The 20574-nt window shown below is 40.4% G+C and overlaps 1 protein-coding gene across 3 annotated transcripts in view; it reads left to right on the top strand.

The window, feature by feature from the left end:
* The window catches only part of PIEZO2 (piezo type mechanosensitive ion channel component 2), a 435460-nt gene that overhangs the window by 270842 nt on the left and 144044 nt on the right, over window positions 1–20574 (top strand). For all 3 annotated transcript variants that reach the window (XM_063077175.1, XM_063077173.1, XM_063077172.1), the window contains exons 5-7: window positions 425–587; window positions 12648–12858; window positions 14150–14363. In XM_063077175.1, coding sequence (XP_062933245.1) covers window positions 425–587; window positions 12648–12858; window positions 14150–14363 — 588 coding nt within the window. The remainder of the gene's footprint in view (window positions 1–424; window positions 588–12647; window positions 12859–14149; window positions 14364–20574) is intronic.

Genomic DNA, 20574 nt, shown 5'->3' with positions numbered 1-20574 from the left:
AATAATGAGGAGGTCCTAGATTCAAGGATCACTTTAACATTTTCTCCACTTTTCCTTCAGATTTGTGTCAGAAGTGAAATATCTTTTAGCTGCTAGAATAGGTCTAGTTTTTAACTGCTTCAGCTAGATTGCAAACAACTGCATTTGTACTGGACATGTGGTTTATTTAACAACAATAGAGTTTGTTAGCATGTTTTGGCAGTGAGAGTTCTTCATAATACTTCTGCAGCTTTAGTGAGATGCTGACATCTTCCCCAATCTTAGTAGATTTCATAAGACTGTGAGGTCTTATAAAGTCTACTAAGACAGAAACTGAGTATCTTTTATTTTAAAAAATTAAGAAGGCTGAAATATACTAGAAGATGGCTTAACCGTAGAATATGAGAACAACTAAATTTCCTCCCTCCTTTTTTTTCCTCCATAGCTTAAAGGGAGCGGATGCTGGCAATGGGATCAGAGTGTTTGTACCTGATATTGGGATGTTCTTTGCTAGTCTGACCATCTGGCTCGTCTGTAGAAACATTGTTCAGAAACCAGTGACAGAAGAAGCAACACAATGTAACCCGGAATTTGAAAATGAAGAATTGGTAAATCTGACTACATGCATCTTCCTTCTTTGATTTCCAAGGACCTTGACCCTTGAGAGGTTGTAGAACTATAGTAGTAGCCAAATATACGGAGCACTTTGTGATTTATAGTGCTTGACATAAATGTTAACGGTCCCTTTGCACAGCAACCTCACGCGGTCCCAATGGGCAGACACTCTCAGGCACACCTTAGCGATGAGGAGACAGGTTCTGGGGACTTGAGTGCCCCCTCTTCATCAGGTAAGGACCAGGACTTGACCCGCTACTTAAAGCTAGCATTATCTGAGATGGCTAACCTTGTGAAGCCATACATTGTATTACCGTCCAATTGGCCTAGATATCTTAGTTATTGCAAAATATTTAGAGAAGAGGTAACATCTGGTAGTTTTAGGAGAAAATTAATTCCTCCTTGAAGGGAAGCTTTCCAGCCTGTGCACCTTGCCCTTCAGAGTGTAGTTACGTTAACTCAGCCTGCTTCGATCAAGTTATTTAAGCACTCCAGAGAAAAAAATATATATATATATTTGGAAAAGTGTGAGAATTGAAGAAAAATTCTAAAATGAGTAAAATAAGCAAAAATGAGTGAGATGTGTGATTTTTAGCTAGTGGAAAGGTTTCAGGAGTAACTGTTGGATTAGGAGCTTGTTGGGTTTCACTCCACGGGCACGGGGACATGTCAGGCGGCTTGCCACTGTCCCCTGGCCTGCCATGGGACATGGTTATGTTCTACTACCTGTGCTTTGTTATGCCAGTTTAGGTGAGCAGTTTACAAAGTAATTGATTTAGTAATGGAAAGATGAAATTTTCTAAGAAAAAGATTATTAAAAAAAGACTTGATTTGGAAATTTTACCCAAGACACTCAAAACTACCAAATGTTTTCAGCCATAAGCTTTGGCAAGAAATTAAACTTGTAAAACTGAAGTTAATTGAAATTACTTATATTGAGAATGTTAGCCACTAAGACATCAAGGGAGGAAAATTCTCAGTCATGGTAAGTGATTTATGTGCTTAACAAATAAGCAGAAAATTTTCTTTTATGCTTATTAAAAAACAAAACAATAAAGAAGGTATAATTTAATAAACCTATGCAAATGTGACATGGTGGTATTGCCTAAAAGATGTGCAATCACATTGCATATTGATATTCTGCCATTTTCAAGGCCAATGTTAAAAAGGTACTTGGTGTAAAAAGTAATTATAGTTGCTGACCATGTCTCGCATTCAAGTCTACAAACCGTATGATATGTGTTAGTGTCCTCAAAATAGATATAAATATGAAAGTCCTTTTTCTTCTTGACTTTACAATTTTGAGATAGAGAATTTAAATTATGAATATCTATTTTACATTTGAATTTTATTTCATACCATTTACAGTTTTGAAAATGATTTTGCTTAATCATTATCATAAATTGTCCAAGTTTGGAGAAAGTAAGCCCATTAAATCAAGTTCTGCAGGCTTAATATTTATTATTATTATTATTTATAAAGGCGAGATTGTTTTGCAATTATCCTCGTATTATAGATGGAGGATAAAGGATAATTATTGAAAATTGAGTGGACTTTAAGTCAGACATGCAGGCTAACATGGAATGGCTGTGTGATGTTGAAACAATTGTATATTCTTTCTTTTTTTGCAAAATTGAGATAGCAGTAATACAAGTTCTATGAACTTTCTGAAGTACTCTCATACTACATCACAGAGTTGATATGAGTACTGAGTGAAATATCAAATAAAAAGCACCTAGCACAGTGCTGACTCTTTTTGGCTGATTAATACATTGCTGCTTTCTCTGTTCATTTTGTTCTTCTCCAATTTGAGAGAACAATTGGGAATCCAGGGTCCTCTGAGACTTATACAAACTTAAGTTGGAGGTGTGTTTGAGGCCAGCCCACTCAGTAAAAGAATCCTTTCTGTGCCATTTGTAACAGGTAACCATGAACAAATTATTTATTTGGGGCTTTGAAAATACTAGATGTCATTATTATGGGGTTGTTTTCCTTCTCAGTTAAATTTGTTTGGGGTTAATTTAGACATTAATTTCCATTCTCTTAGCACATTCCAGCCTATCAGGTAGCCCAGGAGGAACAGGGTGATGGATGAATCTCCTGAGATTAATCCACAAGGAAATATTTGTTACGTGTGACGATCTGGATTTGAGTCTGAAAGGAGTATGAGGACTGGGCCAAAATAAGCAGGGAATTTATTTTATTTTTGAAGGCCCCAGCATACTTCCTGCTGTTTATAAATTTTGGCTTTTGCACTCTAGAGTGTTTGGTTTTTGAGCCCACTAAAAGAATAGTGTTCACTGGCATTGTTTCTTCTTTCATTTATCTCAATGGAGAAATGGTAAGATTAATCCACTGGTGCCTGGAAGAATTTCTTTTCAGCTGCAGCCTTGTTTTGAAATAGATCTGATCCCTGGAGAAGACTGACGGGTCTTGCATAATCTTCGTTGATTTGATGAGGCTGAAGTTCACAGTTTTCAAGGTGTTCACTGATCCAAGGACTCCCCTTAAAGACCTCCAGGGGAAATGGAGATGGCAGTGCAGTGGCAGTCCTTGTTTTGCTCTTGTGTTTAATGGAGAGCAGAGCTCAGGAAGGAAACCGTAATCCTCAAGCACCATGAAGGGTTCGTTCTCAACTGACACGTCTGTGGTCTTGTTTATTTGTTCATTTTAGTTCAGAAGCAGATCTACAAATCATAGCTAATATCTTTAAAAGAATGTTTTATTATGAAAATTAAGTTGTGTAGAAAAGGGTTACCTGTGCAATAAAACGGTATATAATTTCACCAAACATATTATCTTGTATATCCTTATACTTATAACTCTTTCTAGCTATTTTATGATATTTGAGGCCATATTTTTTGGAACAAATAATATTTTAATGTATTGTTAAACCAAATTTCTGAAAAATTTAATAAGTAGGAATTGCAGTCGTGACTGGATCTGCATAAAGAGGCTTATTCTTAATAGTCTGACAACTCAAATATGAAAAATAAAAGGAATACAGTCGTGTCATTTAACAACAGGGACACATTCTGACAAATGCATTGTTAGGTGATTTTGTTGTGGTGTGAACATCACATAGGGTACTTACACAAACCTAGATGGTACAGCCTACTACACACCTAGGTATATGGTATAGCCTATCGCTCCTAGTCTACAAACCTGTACAGCATGTTACTGTACCTAATACTGTAGGCAACTGCAACACAGTGGTATTTGTATATCTAAATATAGAAAAGGTACAGTAAAAATATGGTACAAAAGATAAAAATGGTACACCTGTACAGGGTACTCACCATGAATGGAGCTTGCAGGACTGGAAGTTGCTCTGGGTAAGTCAGTGATTGAGTGGTGAGTGAATGTGAAGGTCTAGGTCATTACTGTGCACAACTGTAGACTTTATACACGCTGCACACTAAATTTATTTTTAAAAATTGCACTAGAATGTTATGATGGCTATAATGTCACTAGATGATAGGAATTTTTCAGCTCCATTGTAATCTTATGCAACCACCATCACATATGTGGTCCACTGCTGACCAAAATGTTAAGTGGCACATGACTGTATTCCAATATGTCACCCCCTATCTGCTAAAAATTCAGAAATGCAACATTAAGACCTGCTGGGGTTATTTGGAAATTCATTCTGCACCTCAAAAACTGCACCCTGCTTTCAAATACATAATGTTCATTAGGCTGTCATGGCATCTGTATTTTGGCACTAAAATGACGAACTGGGCTGTACTTCAAGTTTCAGCTTTGAGGTTCAAGTTACTGTTTTTTAAAGAGCAAGAAAGAAAGAATGGGAGAAATAAATTTTTTAACTGTCACCTTCTAATTAGGCATTTGGCATTTGCTAGTTTCTAACCTGAGATTTTGTCCAAAGAAGTCTGCTTTAAATTTCCTAGACCCTATTTTTTCAAGCATGCAGACATGATCATTTGAGACATGGAACCGTTCAGAATCGTAAGAAGCTGGACAGCTGCCCAGCTGCCCTGCACACCTTGCACCTCATGGCTTGTGGCAGATGAAAACCCTTCTTTGTGGTTGTCCTGGAGACTCTGTTATTGCCTCTCTCCATGGTATAATTGGGTGACTCCCTTTGCTGTTTCTCAAGGTCACTCTCTAGAACTGGGCAAAATATCCTTTCATACAGACCTCAAAATTTAGCACACTTGTTCTTCCTGCTCGGGATGAAATAGTCACAGCTTGGGTGAAGCTTTAATACCGGTGGTTTTAGGTGTCATTAGTTTAAATTTTTAAAAAATTCTAAATTGGAGGAAATCATGGGCCTATTGTCTTCAGGAAAGTTTCAGTATTTATCAGCAAGACTAGTTAGCTGTGGATCCATGACTAACTTTATCCCCACAGTGTCTTCCCGCTACATCTCCCTGGTCACCAGGTGAGAGCACGGATGCCACTCTTCCGGTACCCTAGTAAAAACACACCTGGAGAGTATGCACTTATGACAGTCGGCCAGAAAAATCTTCGTTGCATAGAAAGACAGATACACTATCATTGACGTGGTCATGAGTGAACTTGGCCTAGCATCAACATGAAGATGTGACTCGTAAAAATAACTTAAAGAATTAGCAATTAGGAAATCATCTAAAATGTCTTTAAACTATTATTTTTGTTTTACCTATTTGTTAATTTATTTAACAATATTTAACAGCATGTACTTATTCTCTGCCTTTTTCAAGCAATCAATGCTCCAAAGGAGCCTTTTACCCTTAACATATCAATTTGATTTAGTAGATCAATATTTTTAGAATATTTTGCTTTGTCCTTGGAATATTTGATAGGTGATTTTGCACTTTTGAATTGCAATAACAACAAAATACTCACATAGGAAACTTGGGAAATTGCAGAGCCCTTGGCCCATTGGTGGGGATAGAGTAGGCAGCTAATGTTGAGATGGGAGGAACCAGAGTGTCCCACCTGCCCATGCCACCTGCCCCTGCTCCAGAGAAGCTGCAGCACTCATGGAATTCCAGTCATTTCTTTATTCTCTTGGAATAAAGCAGCACTCATGGGATTCCAGTCATTTCTTGCATTCTCTTCTTCTTTAAACTGTAAATACCCCTGAAATAGAATTGTCACTAACTTAAGGTAAATTAGTTCCCCATATTGCTTTCAATATTGGTTGCATGTTGTGATCATGAGATACAGCTCACATACCTCTCTCCATCTTTCTTTGTCCTGACTTCCTCATTGAGGTTAACATAAGCTCTATACATCCAGTTGCTCAAGCCAGAAACTTTGGTATAGCACTGGATTCCTTGGGCCCCTTATCCATTACCATCAACAAGTCCTATGAGTTCTACCTCCAAATTCTGCCTGGTTCACTTTTTTCCATCCACTGCCACGATCCTCACCAAGCAACCCCCACCTCTCTACTAGACCTGGAAATCCCCTCCGAATGGGTTTCCCCACTTTTAGCTTCTGTTCTTACTCTATCCCATTGATACCACACACAGGATCCAGATTGTTCTTGTAAAGTTGTAAGTCAAGTTATGCCAGTTCCCTAGGTAAAACACTTCTTTGGGTTCTCATTAAACTGGAATAAAATTCAGCCTCCTGACCATGACACCTGTGGTTCTGCATGGTTGGCCATGTCCTGACTTGACAACTGCATGCTGTGCTCTTTCCCCTTCCCTTCACTGTGCCATAGCCACCCTGCCCTTCTCTCTGTGCATAGACCACACTAGCCCTTTTCCTTCTTGGCCTCTACCACACGGTTTACTCTCATGTAGATCCCTTCCTACCTCTCTTGTCCTTCTGGGGCTCTGTCACGTGGCTCACTCTGGTCTGGATGCTCTTCCCCTTGCTCTTTGCATGGCAGGTTCCGCCTCCATCACCAGGTCACCTCCTTCCCACGGAAGCCTTCCTTAATCACCCTTCCAAAGGAAGGCCCACTGTAGTAGTATCACAACCTATAATTATTTGACACATTGTTTTGCTGTTTATTGACCATAAGCTCTGTGAGGACAAGGATCACATCTGTCTTGTTCTCTGTTGTATCCCAGAATATGGCAAAATCACTTAAGATTGTACACATAGTAACACCCGCATACTTACTGGGTTGACTATCAGGCATTAGTTGATTTATATGGAGGCTTGCACAAAGCAATCCAAAGTATAAAGCTAAAACAACACAGCAGGAAGGGTGAGTGTTGGGTCTGAATTGGCTGCAAAGATTTGTGTCTCCCCCAAACTCTTGGGGGATTCAGCAGAGCCAGCACAAACACACACGGGCAAGTCTGTCTTGAATGATTGCTCCTTACTGGGGCTGCAGAGGAGGATGCCTATCATCTGTGGGCATGTCTATTCAATACCTCTTTACTGAGGGCCTACTGTGTGCCAGGACAGTCAGAAACTAATACCTCACAAGGATTGTTTTTGTTGTCTTGCTTTGCTTGCCAACACCTTTGTCCTTTTTTCAATCACATTTACCTTGGGAATAACTGCAATGGGGCATTCAAATCCCCATGGTCAGATGTAATCCTTTTTCCTCTCAATGTTCTTAGAATCTTATATTTTCAATTTATGAGCAGTTATAATTCCTCTGAGTAACTACAAAACCACAGGGATCCATAGCAGATTCGCATTTTTGTCCCCGCTTGGGCCTGGCACTGTGCTTGGAGCAGTGCCCCGGCTTGGGAAGGAAGTGCTGTCTGGAGAGAGCAATGGACGGACGGGGGAGGAGGGAATGCTGTTGGTTCCAAAGCATCTTCAGCTCTGCTTAAACTCTTGACATTTTCATAACAAAGACGTGAGTTCTATCTGCATCTTAGTCCTGCACAAATAACCACACGAGTTCTGAATCTTTTAGGAAACGTTTGAGTATCAGGAAAGACTCGTGTGCCCTCAAAATGCTGCTTTTATCATCTCTCCCTGAGTTTTTTAGGGAGAGCACCAGGGTGTGTCATTTAGAAGAGCTAAACTTAGTTGGTTCCTACAAGAGAAAACAGTGCAGGGTTGGTAATGATCTCTGGAAAGTAAATGATGTCGGGGGTGTGTGTGTGTGTGTGTGTGTGTGCGTGTGCGTGTGCGTGTGCGTGTGTGTGTGCGTGTGTGCGCGCACGTGTGTGTGTGTGCGTGCGTGTGGATTTGGCTTTATGGTGTTCCATTAAGTCATTAAAAAAAATTAGAGACAAAAACCTTTAAAATAACCAGTCACTCTGATTTGGCTAGTCACCACTGTTCATTTCCCTTTCAAAAGACGTTCAGATGCTTCTTCAAGACTGTTGCCATCTCTAACTTGGTGATTTAACCTGTGAAGTTTTTAAAAGTTCTGATGCTCGTCTTGGACCTGTTACATCAGAATCTTGGGGGTAGTAGGGATATGTGTAGTGGGAACAGAACTGTCTTTTCAAAGCACCACACATCCTGTAGGCACTAACCCAACTGGTCACTGTCAGCTGATTCACTTTGTCTTTCCCTGCCCTTTAGTAAAGTTTCATTGCTCTGCAAATGCTAGTTGAGAGCATACATCTACATATGTAACTTTTCCAAGTGAAATAGGAGACTGTTTAAACTGCTCTTATAAATTTGGAAAAATAATCTTCCCCAAATAAGTCTTGCAAAAGAGTAAAATGTTTGCTTTATCTGTAAAATGCTATCACATTAAGCTTATGTAACATGCATGATAGTTTACAAACAGGTCTATCTTTTTTTCTCTCACTTTTTGCCTTCACGGAGAACACTGTGGACAAAATTTATCTTCTGCAGTGAGTCACGACACTTGCTTTTCTTCCCTTGGGCTCTTCTGTTGAGATGAACTCATTCTGTTAAGATAAATTGTCAACTTGTAATAATAAACAATGAATAAACAACTGGTGACACTTGAGAAAAATGCGCCCGTTGCCTACCAGGTCTCTTGGTGTAGTAATATGTGACTTTGATACACTCCCATGGAAATGTTTGTAAGAGATCGGTTTTAACCACGAAGAAGAGGAGAATGGATTCAGCTGCACGCAAGGCGCTCATCTGAAGTCTGAAGCTTCACTGAAACCTGAAGGAGGTTCCAGAGACAAATTACTTCAATGTAGTTTCCAGTTAAGAGAGTCTGCTAGGATATGATTTAAACAAAACATTTTCAAAGAGTGCCTTTCAGCTGGACCCCTGTGTAGGATTTGTTCATCAGTGATTGCAAACGTCAGCCAGTGCATGCATGCTGGAGTGGCTGCTGCAGAATCACCAAGCGGGGCTCTTTGGTCATATGGATTCCTATAATTCACTCCTAGAATTTCTGATTTAGTAAGTTTGAGGTTGAGCCTGGTAATCTGTCCTCTTAAACTTACCCTGTGATCCTTGGGATTTATTCCAACCCAGGTTAAATCTTATAGTGCTTGGAGGTAAGGACACATGGGTGTTTAGGTTCTACTGAAAGTAATTTATTGTGTCTTCTCTGTCCAAAGTTGAATGGAAATGACAGGTCATGATGTGGCATGCTGGGTCTGGGCTGCTAGGGCGAGAGGCCGCTGTGGGATGAGATGCAGAGGCTGCTCTGTGTGTAGCTCTGTCCAGGTACAGAGACCAGGACCATGTTGTGAGGAGCTGATGCCACAGCACTTAGCTTTGTCTCATGAGATGAGAGATGCTACTCTGACACGTGCTGTCGGATTTCAAACTCAGGAACTTTTAAAGAAGGCTTTAGTGCCTTTCACCAAGTTTTAGATTTTTACATGGACAATAATTCTATGTAATGTTTTACCTGACTTTTTAACCTGTAGAGGGTTCATTTTGTCTTTAATTTCTGATAGCTCAGGAACCAGGGGAGTTAAATCTTTGTTTATAGCTACTACTCCTTTGCTTCAAGGCCAGAATCAGGTTGCGTTCCAGTGCAGGGACAGATTACAACTTCAGCAAGCAAGGCTACTTGTTAGTAAATATGTTTGAGTGAGTCTGTGCTCTTCCAGAGCATCCATGTTTACACTTCAGGGGATGAATCATTTAGGGGAAAAAGCCTTAATGGCGATTCTGGCCTTGACCGAAGGGACAGCGCGGCTCAGGGTCCAGCCGTCTCACTCAGCTTGGCATGTGTAGGAAGCATTTCCACCCGAAAGCCCCAGGGATTCTGGTATAAAAATGCTGAAAAACCTAAAGTACAGTGGTATGTTTATAAAAATCACAGGGGCCCCAGTCCTGCCTGAGCGGGGTCAGGGAAGTGCATTTGTATAACCTCACAATGGCTTCTTGACCAGAGATCTCTATTTGATTTAATCTACATCCGTAGCAGTTCTATAATTGAGTAAGAAGTCATTTATTATGAAAGGTACAAGTGTGTTTCTGACTATGGGCCAGGCAGCCCTAGCTGTGTTCTTTCTTTTTCTCCTTTCTCAAATGCAGTGACTAAAGGTTTGGGCCAAACTTCTTCCCAGAGGGAGATTTTCACTGTGTTACTCACTTGTTGAGAGGGTAGTAACCCCAGGTGCCTGATGAGCACATCATGTGAGTGTGGGTGGTGGTGTGGGGGTCACCGCAAGAGCTCTGCTGGATGACTCCTACAGTAATTCTGCTTGTGCAGAGGTGGAGGACTGAATGGAAGAACTGGCCTGTGACCAGCTGGGGAAGGGACCCCATGGGGTGGGAAATGCACATCCCAAGACGAAGAGGCAAGGAGAGCCTGCAGATCCTGGGTTTCCCGAGTCATTTCCGCCATGTGATGTTATAGGCAAAGAGGTGAGGATCAGTTGGAAAGGCAGAGTGGTGCCATGGTGTGGCAGCACCTGAGAGGCAGGCCGTCTCTGTGTTCTCTCCAGGTAATCTCGCCAGAGCCCTGATGTCATAACCATTCCATTGCCTGGAATCCCAAGTAGACCTCTCCAGTTCCAGATTCCTTTCCTAGCGGCCTGCTTGCTGCCTCCCCCGAGAATGCCTGAAAGGCATCTCAGAGCTAAATTCCAAAACAGAGATGTTGACTCTAAGCATCCAACCTGCTGCCCTCCTGGCTGGCCCCACCTCATCAATAAAGACAAAAAATATAGGAACCAGCTGGATTCTCCTCTCTCCCTCTTCGCTCCAGACCACATTTACCAGTGAGTCCTGCTGACCCGACCCCCAATACATACTCCAAAGACACGAGCTTCAGTTTGCCTCTCCTGCCTCCCCTCTGCTCCTCCACAGTCACAAGATTGAAGCTGCCGTCTCCCCTCTGCTCTGCCCCAGGCAGCAACTAGAGTTATCTTGTAAAACAGATCCTGCCACATGCCTTAGTAGACAGAGTGGGATAGTGCGGTTGTCCGATGTGCTGGTGGAGATTGCTGCTATTCTCCCAGTGACGTAGAAAGCAAGGTCACGCGCTGAGGTTGAGGAGGACAAGCAGGGAGGATCTTCCTTTAGAGGAATGGAAGGGGCCATGGGCCTGGGAACACTCGACCACAGAGCCTTTGACCAGCTCTTTCCTCCATCCCGAATGCCCTTTCCTTATATTTTCACATGACTGGTGGCTTTGGGACATTCAGATCATTCCTTAAATGTCACCTCCTCAGAAAGGCTCTCCCCGACCTCAGAATCAGTCACAGTCATATCACCCTATTTGATTTCTCTGAGTAACATTTATTACTGTGCGATATTTAGCTTATTACCTTTTTACTTGTTTACATGTTCATTGCTGTATCTCTTGCTATAGATACAAGGACATACTAGGACCTACGTGGATAGAAAATTTTAGTAAATAAACATGAGACATTCCTTTTGTTTTAGGAAAAAAATACAAATATGTCATGATGGAATATAGTAGAACCCAATTTAGGTATTTGAACTTGAATCGGCCCTGGATTAAATCGTGTGCGTGTGCGTGTGCGTGGGGGGGGGGGGGTCGGCTTGGGGGAGGGCAGGTGGAGGGGCATTCTGTAGCCTTGGTTTCATCATTAGCCAACTCAAGCCACCGGTGGTCTGTATCCTCCTTGGCAAACAGCAGGTCTCTGAGTTCTCAAGGCCACTCAGCACCTACTTGAAGTTGGCACCAGCCCTCCTCCCAAGCCTGCTTTCTTCAAGTGACCTTGGTCATAGTAAAAGGTCAGGCACCATTAGTGGATATTATGTAAATACCTGAACTGAATATATCAAGAAAGAACCTTTAAAATGCAAACATGGAGAGGCCAGGCTCTACTCTTAAGTCTGAAATAGATGCTTCCACTGGGCCTACAGACAAGACTCAGTCAGGCTGAAGATGTGAAGTCCGTCGGCCTCTGGACAAATGAAAACAAAGCTTCGTGCATCTCAAACAGACCTCTTTCATTTTAAGGTGATGGCTTATATTTATGAGTCCTTAAAAAAATCCTAACCCTTTTAGGGAAAGGTTTTTTTATCCAATTTTTTTTTTCTTTTTTATCGTTTAAAAACAAAAACAAACAAGCAAACACACCTTGGCAGACTCCATTTAAAATAATGCATGGAAAGTATGTGTTTGTTCTGGTGCATGTGTTTCTTCCCTGCAGCTCTAAGGGTAGCGCTGAGGCACTGAATTGCTAGGATTGAATCAGCATGTCATCTTCCAGAAGCATAAGATGGGAAGTGACTGTATGTTTAGCCAAGGAGCCCAAGACCACTCATCTTCCCACGGCCAGGAAATACTGAAATAGCGAACAAAGATAAACTTCTGAAAAAAAGGGATTTCCTAACCACCAGTCAGGCCTACCCTTCCAGTTAAAGCCATGGATAGTTTTATCAAACTTCCTATCACCTTGGTGGCAAACATTGTAAACTTGAAGAAGCAAACCCAGATTGATCAAAGCTAAGATCCTTAATAGATGTCTCAGACACTTGCTTCTGCCTGTCAAAAAATGAGCACATGTAGGTAACATGACATGGGGACCCTGTGATTAGTGATGTTACCTGTTTATTTCATCAGGAAAGATCAAAGTTCCTTGGGCTTATACAGGGATTCTCAGAGACCTGGAGGGACTAGGGTGGTTATCTGCATTTTTTTTCTGATTTGTGAAATTCACCTCATTAACTAACCCATAAGGTAGGAACCATATAATCTGCTGGGTGGGTAGGCAGAGTTCTGCACTGCAATATTTTCTGTTTTTTTTATTTAGGCTGGAAGAGAAAAAATAGATTCAGAAGAGGCCCTGATCTCTGAAGAGGATTTAGATGAAGGAGACGGTGTTGAAGGTGACTTGGAAGAAAGCACGAGGTTAAAAATGTTCCGCAGGCTTGCCTCTGTGGCCTCCAAGCTCAAGGAGTTTATTGGCAACATGATAACCACTGCTGGAAAAGTCGTGGTGACCATCTTACTGGGCTCCTCAGGTAAGGAGCCTCTCTGATACTGGGCTGCACAGAGTCGAAAGGCTCAAGCAGCACTTTGGTGGATAATGAAGGAAATTGTTGAAGAGAAGGTAAAGAAGGAAACAATCTGTTCTGTGACACCAGAATAATAACTGTAGCTCTTGTAAAACTGGCCACATGTACAAACCGTATGAAAAAATAATTTTTCCTGATTAGTTCCAGTTTTGATGTTTTTAGATGGTTTCTGTAACCTCTGTACAGTAATCTCCTTCCGTATCTAAGTGACTTCATTTTCTATGTTTAGATTAGAATAACAACTACTCCTCTTCCTTAGAGTCTTTGAATGGTGGTCTGCCACAGTTAACCCACCTCCAGCCTTTCCTGCGGGTTCTAAAGGCATGTCTGTGTGCATTGAGTCATTAGTAATCTTAATTTAACTCTCTGGGATATACTATTTTTCTTCCTAAGTTAGATTGTCATCTTCCAGTACAGACACTCACTTCATTTCAGTTTTGGCACTGACTGCTTATTAAATAGTAATGTTATCTTGATCTTCTCCCGCCTTCCGTCGCACTGCTCACCAGAGCTCCAGAGCCATGGGGAAGCTTGTTAGAGTAGACTCACCCAAACTGCAAAGATGAAACAACTGAACTGTTTTTTAACAGGAAAAAAAAAAAAGAAGAAGAAAAGGAAATAGAATTTCTTAAGAATAAAACCCAGTATTTTAATGAGGAGTCATTTCAAAATGTCCAATAAAATTGTTTTAAAATACCTGTAAAGGAGCTACCTCATTTGCACTTCCCATTGTGGTGAGAGTGAAAGCCAAATTTTATCAGAAAGAACAAAATTTTAGTGAGATTTTGACTGCCACAGATGTAATATTGTTATGGATTTTAGTTAACCAAAAACAAAACTAAGTCATTATAAAGAATATGATGTCAAGGAAAGTTGAAATGGACATAACATGCATTCCTGAAAAATTTAGGGGAGAGGTAGAAAGATGAAAATAGGCAAATTCTGCTGGTATGAAAAGTAGATGTTTACTCAGCTCAGACGTCACAGGTAGAATTTCTTCATTATCTGGTATCTCCCCGTATTTACAAAACTATCACTTCATGTACAACTTTGTTCACAATAAATATAGCATTAATTCTGATTATATAAATAAAATAGGATTAATGTTTTTAAAACCTCATCAATATCTAAAAGCATTTGAAGGAAATTTACATAACTCCCTGAAGTTTTCTTTCCTGGGTGGCAAGTGAATTTACATTTCTATCATTTTTTCATGATTGCATTTCTTCTTCCGTAGGTATGATGTTGCCATCTTTGACATCATCTGTGTATTTCTTTGTATTTTTGGGGCTGTGCACCTGGTGGTCTTGGTGCCGGACATTTGACCCATTGCTGTTCAGTTGTCTCTGTGTTCTGCTGGCTATTTTCACTGCTGGACACTTGATTGGACTTTATTTATACCAGTTCCAATTCTTTCAAGAAGCAGTTCCACCCAACGACTACTATGCAAGGTAAGAGAAATCTTTAAGGCATTTCAAAGAGAGGTCGTGACCCCTACCCATTTATGAACTTGCTTTGGCATTGTGAATTTGTAAGGGTCCTTCTTGATGGCAATTGATATGTTGAGCAAAGATTTGGTGAGGGTGGACGAGGCAGTCTAGCAGTTTAATTTTATTGCATGACACAGTCTAAAGGAAGAAGATGGTCTCCTCAGATGGCAGTGACTCTGGCATGTGAAAGGAGGGGGCCTGCTATTTGTAGCAGGCAGGACAAACACAGGGTCTCAGCTGGGGAAAGGTGTCCAGGAAGGACATTTCACACCAGAGAATAATGAGGATGTGTCACAAGCATCCATCTAGAAAGAGCTCCCACAGTCCAAATATACAGGGACAAAGTGAGCATCAAAAATGATAGCTAATTGATCGTAAATATTTAAAAATCCATGATTCCTTGCTGAAGAGAGAGAAAAAGAGAGAAATTTTTAATAATTTGCCTCAACGGAGATGACTATTATACCAACTTCTTACTGTGAAAATGGGAATTAAAGGTAAAGAATCCTACATTTACTTTGACTTCTTAGAAAGAACTCTAGGCCATTCTCAGTCACTGAGAGAAAACTCCTCCTTACAGGAAAACACCAACTAATGAAAGGGGAAGGAATAATAGTATTCAAAAATTATTATTTATTGATCCTTAATGAAATGTTTGATTTGGGCCACAACCTGAAATCATTACTTTAAAAGGTTTTTGGGATGTTTGGGCAATGACAAAGTATAGCCTCACTGATCATTTGCTAATTGCAAAGGAAAAATCATACCTTTACAAAAGTGGTCAACAACTTAACCAGTTGATCAAAGTTAACATTACCGAAAACGAGGCAACTCCGCATTTCACACCCCTCAGCACAGTGCAATATATGAGACATGCAGCATCATGTTAAAGCTTTAGAACTAACCTCCAGTGCACAGGAAATATAAAGGATAGAAAATAATTTAAATGGTTCCACAAGAAAAACAATCAGAAAAATCCAGAAAGTGGATTCTACAAGGCAAATGATCTGGTCTCTTCAGAAACCAGGATCATGAAAAAGAGGTGTGTGTACAGAGAGTGGGGGCAGGAACTGTCCTGGTTTAAAGGAGAACTAAAGACACCTGCAAACACATGTGACACATGGCTCTAGATTAGATCTTGGTTCAACAACAGATCTCTAAAGACATTTTGGGTTTAAATGGGGGAAATTTTAATACTCATTGGCTATTATCTGATGGTGTAGAGTTATTGCTAGTTTTTTAGGTGTATGATGGTATTGTGGGTAGACAGGAAAATGTCATTACTTGAAGAGATACATGTTGAATTATTTAGGGATGAAGTGTCATGATGCTGGCAACTTTCAAATGGTTAATCAACGAACATGAGAGAGAGAGGGAAAGTCAGAGGAAAGTATTTAAACTAGGGATCGGTATGGGGCTATCCATTATCCTACTTGAACTTTTCCTTGTCTATGGAAAAGGTAATGATTGAAGCTGCAGAAGAAAGCAAGGGAACAGAAATGGTAGGAAAGGCTGTGAGAGTGAGGTGGAGATTGCATCAGAATTCTCTCCGCTGCGCCCCTGGGGAGTGGTGTAGTGCCTTTATCTTGTTGAGAAATGAGGAATATGTCTTTTAAAAGAACACGAGTAATATTAGCATGCAAGCAACATAGGCTTTTCTCCTTTCAAGAGATCCTCATGTGGTTTTCATGTAATGGTGAGTCTGAAAATGGAATGTGTGGCATGAACCCAGTCACCTTGCCTTGATTGATTCATGTGTGAAGTTTGACCATAATAAAAGCTGGTTGTGTCTATACACTGCTAAAAAAAAAAAAAAAAACAGTTGTTCAGTCAGATCATAAAACCAGTTACATTTAGCTAAAATAAAAGTTGGTGTCCAACACACATGCATATAAGCACATGCACAACCTAATTCTAAATCCAGTTGGGTCAATGGATTGTATAAACCTGGAAACTTAAGAAGTATAATGCAGCCTAATAAGAGAAGAATTTTATACAGACACATTAATCCTCTGTAGGGCAGTAGTTTTTTTTTGGTTTTGGGGGAGTTTTTGTCCCTACTAGTTTAAGGATCTTTTCTGCCACCTAGAGGCTGACAATAGGAAATACTTGGGTATATTCATACCCACGGTGAAAACACTTGTATATATCAGGCACTTTTTCTCTGAAGTACCAGTTAGTAAATATGTCAGACTTTGCGGTCTCTCTCCATTCTTTCAAGAAGTCGTCATAGGGGCCGAGCCTGTGGCGCACTCGGTAGAGTGCGGCGCTGGGAGCGCCGCGACATTCCCGCCGCGGGTTCGGATCCTATATAGGAATGACCGGTGCACTCACTGGCTGAGTGCCTGTCACGAAAAACCACCACCACCACCACCACCACCAACAACAACAACAACAAAAAAAAAAAAAAAAAAAAAGGAGTCGTCATAGCGCAGAAGCAGCCAGGACAAGATGTACATGAATGAGCATAGCTGTGTTCCAGTAAAACTCTGACAGACATTTTGTAGATAATCCCTTTAACAGTTTAAAAGGTCTGTTACTATAATCTCATAGAGTAAGTCATTAGAAGTGAGATTGCTCATCAGGGTATAGAAAGTTTGAGTTAAACAATGCAATATGTAGCCTTCCTTGTTGTAGTTTTTTCCACCATTAACTTGGTGATACTAGGACTTGGCATTTTATTCCTTTAAATCTTGGAAATTAATATCTTTAAAACAATAGTTTTTTCTTAAGGCATAATTTCGATGCATTGTTATTTATCCTGAAGTTTGAGTTGGAAGAAAACAAACTGGTGGCTAGCAAAAAAAAAATCATCTTACATCTTACGTAGGCATTTATTACCAATTTCATAACCACAGGGACTGCATCTAGCCCTTATATCCAGCTTCCAGGTATAGTTCCCCTTAAAATGTCCAAGCAGTTTTTATCTCCTTATAAGCTTTCAAATGGGCTCTCTGGTGAGAATTAACCTTATTTTTAGAAACAGCTAATTGATTTTTGTTTGTCATTAGTATAATACATGTTGGTGATTATTTGGAAAAATAAAATAAAGAACAAGGGAAAACACTTTTTAAAACAGTAATCCTAACTCACAGAAATAAATACTATTGCTTTTTTTGGTCTGCATTATTCCAATATTTGTCCTATGTATATATGTACTTTTTAAAACAAAATTTGAATCATATAGCACATATTGTTTCATAAATTGCTTTATTCACCCAAATTGTGCATTTTCCTATGGTATGAAATGTTCTTCTGAAATGTGATTTTCATAGGCTGCAAAAGTGTTTGATGTGTAGCTATATTATAATATATATCAATCCCTGAGTTTGACCATGTAGATTATTCCTCTTTTTTTGCTCTCATGAATAATGCTGTGACGGGCACCCACATTATGTCTACATCTTAATGAACTCATGGTGAGCGTGTTACAACTGTTGTTCTCTCAGTTGTGAAAAAGCCTCTGCAGGTCTGTGTAGTGCTTCCTTCCACTAGAGGATCTGGGATTTTCAAGCGTCCTGGGCCAACATTGTTAATTTACTGGTCTGTGATGCCCTCTTCATGCAGTTGTTGCAAATTGAAATCCCATGCCTGTGTGTGGCACAGATCCAGGGTTTCGTTTTTTCTCTAGGGTGATCCCTTCTTTTAACCCAACAGCCCTGAGGGAGCATCTGCTCCTTCCGGCTTCATCCAGAATTGTGGTAGAATTTTTTATTACTTTTATTGAGGGGAGGGTGTAGAGAACGAGCAGAGAACATGTGGGACTGGCAGGAGTGTGAGATTAACTTGGATGCTTGACGTGATGTTGGGTCAGGGAAGAGAATCGGTGATTTCCTTCCATTTGTGCACCCAGGAGAGGCGTCAACCATATTTTCCAAACCAAAATTCAGGACTCATTATTTGACAGTGATGAGTGTACTTAGGGGAAGGTGAAGACACTGTGTCTGAAAGTAGGATTAGGCCACCCAATTCCGAAATGCTGTACTCTACTATAACCATAAAAAAGAATTAGTGACCACACTTCAGAATCGAATGCAGCAGGATAAAACTTCGAGATGAAGCCACATAACTAAATGCAAGACCAATAAGATAACCACTCAAAATAGTCTGTTTCATGGAATAGAGTCCTATTACAACAGCTATTCTGGCAGGTTTTCCTAGGAAAAATGGTGAACTAAACAAAATTTGCCATAGATGGTGCAAAGTGGAGTCCTTTCCAAAGATACTGTATTTTCATAGGGAATTTCTGTAGACAGCAAACACCGTAAGTTTTGAAAGCAAAAAAATGGAAGAAATTTTGAAAGACAAATTGCAAGAAGGGAAGAATTAAAGTTGTGGGGCTGATGTTCAACTTCCTCCAGTCCTGTGTGTGTCGTCACCTGCCTTCCTCCCTGTAAGGCTGGCTAAGTTGGTGAGTCTGGGAGTGCTGGACAGCTTCTGTCCTGTGGCCTTCCTGCACTAAAGGTGCAGAGGGTGCACTGCACAGAGGACAGGGACAGAGGCGGGAGGCCCCCATGTGCGCTCCCGTCATGAATGTGTGACACTGAGATGATTTAGAATTCACCTGTGTGTGATACACTCATTTTCCTGTGCTTGTTGGTGACTTCTGTTAAAAGCCCATTTTAATAGTTTGGTAGCACATTGTTGACTGTTTCCCTGTGAACATGATACCTAACGTAATTCTGAGGTGAATCTAAAAACAATTCTGGACAAAAAGTGGGCTGTTTGTTTTTAATCTTGAGCTCTTTAATCGTTCAGGCAAAAGTTCTGAAGTAATTAGGGGTGGTGGGCATGGCAGAAGGCGGAAATAAATGCCTGTCATTCCCTTAAGTACAACGTAGATACTTGGAACCCATGCATTTATTTCCTAATCCTGTTAATGAACATTTTCACATGTTAAGCACTTTGAATACTTCCTTAAGTTGTCTCTGCTAGTCTTTGACTGGCTTTCACTCCAGCTGCTGAACTTCCTCTGGATCATTCACGGGAGTCACTGTGGGGTTGACCTTGTTGGCTCAGATTCAATTTTGGTTTTTTGTTTCCTTTTTCACCTTAAATTGTGAGGTTTGAAAAAGAAAAAGTGGGAAGGAATGGGAAAGATTCTTGGGGGTGTTCTCTTTGAAAATAGCATTCTCTGTTAAATAAATAGACCATGATCTGTTCTGTTGCCCTTTTTTATATCCTATTTCAATAAACCATGATGATTAGAACATGAGTTATGTTTAGTGAAGGAAAAAGTTCATGTTTATTTCAGTGTTAAAGCAATGTAAGAAAAGAAACAGCAAAGCCTAAAACTCCAAAACTGAGTTTATTCTGTGGCAAATGAGAAAAATGTTAAAAAACAAACATTAAAAGTTCACCATCATTTATTGTATTTATATCATTTTTATAATAGTTATAAAATATCAATTACATAGAAGGAGAAATAAAGGCCTCGATGCTTCTGTCTTTTTCTTCTGGCTTGGAGAAGCCAGTGGATCGTTTAGAAAATGAAAGAATGCCAACAACTCTTCAGTTAGGTCTGCCAAGGTCGGCTTTGCAAGTGGTTACATAATCCAGGTTGCATAAATGAATGCACGTTTGCAGCCGAACCCAGGATTGCTAGGGTATGCCTGTCTGTCTCGCATGGGAGTGGTCTGAGGTTTGATAAACAGGATAGCACAGAAAGACTAAATGGTTTTTAAGAAAGATCAGTTGGCAAGAGTTTTCTCTGAAAGTTATCCAGTGTGTGGGGAAAAATAAATGTAGCACATGCTTTAATGCTGAGGAATGTGAAGTAGCCCAGCCAAGTTAGCACTTTCCTTCATCTTTGCGTAAAAGATGGCACCAGCAGTTATCTATAATGCTATGTTTTTTAATTTGTAATGTTTCGGTGGGTGATGTAATGAAAAGCAAACTGATGGTTTCATTTTGAAAAGATTCTTAAGTAACTTATTCTAAAGGACTTGGAGTTCACGTGTGCTCCTCTGAAAGGTGAAATATAGGAGCCAAAAGAGAAATTAATGGACCTTCCACAGGTAAACGTAAACGGACAACGTAGACACTTGGGGGCATGCGTGGGTGCAGTGTGGACTCAGGATCCCAGGGCAGTGGGGGCTATTCCCCCGCAGCCATGATGCCTGGTGTTGTGTATAAAAGCAACTGCTTCTACCGACTGACCCAGCATACCTTT

The sequence above is a fragment of the Cynocephalus volans genome, chromosome 13, assembly GCF_027409185.1.
Source record: "Cynocephalus volans isolate mCynVol1 chromosome 13, mCynVol1.pri, whole genome shotgun sequence".
Lineage (NCBI taxonomy): Eukaryota > Metazoa > Chordata > Mammalia > Dermoptera > Cynocephalidae > Cynocephalus > Cynocephalus volans.
Note: the sequence above shows the minus strand (reverse complement) of the source record. Positions and strands in the feature narration are given on the sequence as shown.